At 58.3% G+C, this 1,789-nt stretch overlaps 1 protein-coding gene across 1 annotated transcript in view; it reads right to left on the bottom strand.

The window, feature by feature from the left end:
• Nucleotides 1-1,602, bottom strand: part of PGF (placental growth factor) — a 6,227-nt gene extending 4,625 nt beyond the window's left edge. The window contains exons 1-2 of the mRNA XM_014518881.2: nucleotides 1,379-1,602; nucleotides 209-405 (exon numbers count right to left, since the gene is read on the bottom strand). Of these exons, the coding sequence (XP_014374367.1) occupies nucleotides 209-405; nucleotides 1,379-1,478 (297 nt within the window). The 5' untranslated portion in view covers nucleotides 1,479-1,602. The remainder of the gene's footprint in view (nucleotides 1-208; nucleotides 406-1,378) is intronic.
• Between the last annotated feature and the right edge of the window lie 187 nt (nucleotides 1,603-1,789).

The raw sequence follows: 1,789 nt of genomic DNA, 5'->3' as shown, positions 1-1,789 counted from the left end.
GGAATGCCTTGCGAGGACTATTGCTGGCTCCAACACAAATCCTAGTGGCCTGAAATAGGTCATACCAACCTCTAAGACTCCTGCATTGGCAGGACATCCTGGCAATGGGAAACTCTAGAAATTATGCTCCCAGCTGCCCGGAGAGGAGTTCAAGTCCCTTGCCATGCTGTGAATCCCAACACATCTGGATGACAGTCCCAGCTCCTACCTGCATAGTGACATTGGCCATCTCCACGGGGACACACTGGAGCCTCTCATCCCCACAGCAGCCGGTGCAGCGTCGCAGAGAGACACAGGAGGGGCTGAACAGGTGCTCCACCTCACTGGGGTACTCAGTCACAATGTCCACCAATTTCTCCAAAGGCCGACAAAAGCTGCGGCCCCAAACCTCCTGGAAGGGCAGAACTGGAAGAGATCCCACCCCCCACCAGGGGCTGTGAGTTGCTGTCCAGGAGATACCATGTTGCCCGCTCCCTCAAGCAGTCACTAATGATCCGGGTGCCAGGCTGGAGCCAGCTCTGAGGGCTGGGAGTCTTGATGGGCAGCCAGGCATCAGAACCAGCTCTGCTGCACACACAATAGCCCAAGGGAGCCTCAGCTTTATGGAGGCAACTATCAGGTTTGTTCTCTCCTTGCTGGTCTGTCCTATCTGCTTCTCTCTTCCAGCTTTAGGCATTGTCCCCTGGGTCGGAGTCAGGCAACCTTCCCATGTCCAGACACTGAGAGGCTCCATCCATTCTGGAGAAGCGTGGCACTGCTCAGAGCCAAGATTGCAGCTGGGGCCATTACAAACTTGATTCTGGACCCTCTAGAATTTGTCAAGTTAAATTAGCCTTGAAATGGGGGTGTTAGGACAGCAGCTGGTGTGGAATATTTCAGGAAAATGTTATACCCTTAAGATAAGGGTGGGGAGGCCTGGGGGATCCCACACAGATGCCATTGCTGTAGGAGCTCCCTTCCCGTGTCAGAACAAGGATCTGTCTAATCTAGGCCATTCCCCCAGTGCTGCCTCTGTAGCCCCCAAATAGGTGCTCCAGAGGAAGAAAGCCTGTAAGGGGCAATACTGACATAGGCAGCCCCAGAAAAATTATCCTCTCACCCCAGGCAGTTTGCTGCTTAGATCCCCCAAAGCCTCACTGGATGAAGAGGCTGCCCCAGAGCACAGCCGGATCACACCAGACAACTGCAGGTCCATTTTGGCCCTCCCTTTCCATCTTCCCAACCTACCATGGGACATGGAGGGGAGCACACGGGGGCTGCATCTTGCTCCACATGGGGTGCATGGAGGGGGCCCAGAGCTCCCTGGCAGTGAGGAGAGCCCTCCAGAGCCCACCAACCCCTGAGATCCAGAGCTCTCGCACCCCACGAGGAGGCTCACCTGCCCCGTCCGAGGTGCTGTTTCCAAGGGACCCATCCAGCCGCTGGAGAGGGAGAGGGAGAGAGAGAGAAAGGGGCACAGAGGTGAGTCCTAGGGCCATTCAGCAAAAGGCATCCTGTGCTCACTGGAGGGGATTTCGGGAGCAAAACCTGCCTTCCACCACCCTTTAGCTGCACCAGCCGTAGGGTACTCCAGCCTGGAGGGTGCTCTGAGGAGGACCGGCAGAGACCGCAATCCTGCTCCTGGCCCCAATAACCCCCAGTGCTTCTTGCGGGGCACCCAGCCCTGCGGGGAGCGGCGGCCGGAGCCGAGGGAGAGGCAGGAAGGTGAAGCATCCCGCGGGCTGGGGCTGGGGCTGGGCCCCGCCCCGCACGGAGCTCAGAGCGCAGCGCACCGGCCCGGCCCCGAGCA

The sequence above is a fragment of the Alligator sinensis genome, unplaced genomic scaffold (genome assembly GCF_000455745.1).
Source record: "Alligator sinensis unplaced genomic scaffold, ASM45574v1 scaffold280_1, whole genome shotgun sequence".
In the NCBI taxonomy this organism is placed as follows: Eukaryota; Metazoa; Chordata; order Crocodylia; family Alligatoridae; genus Alligator; species Alligator sinensis.
Note: the sequence above shows the minus strand (reverse complement) of the source record. Positions and strands in the feature narration are given on the sequence as shown.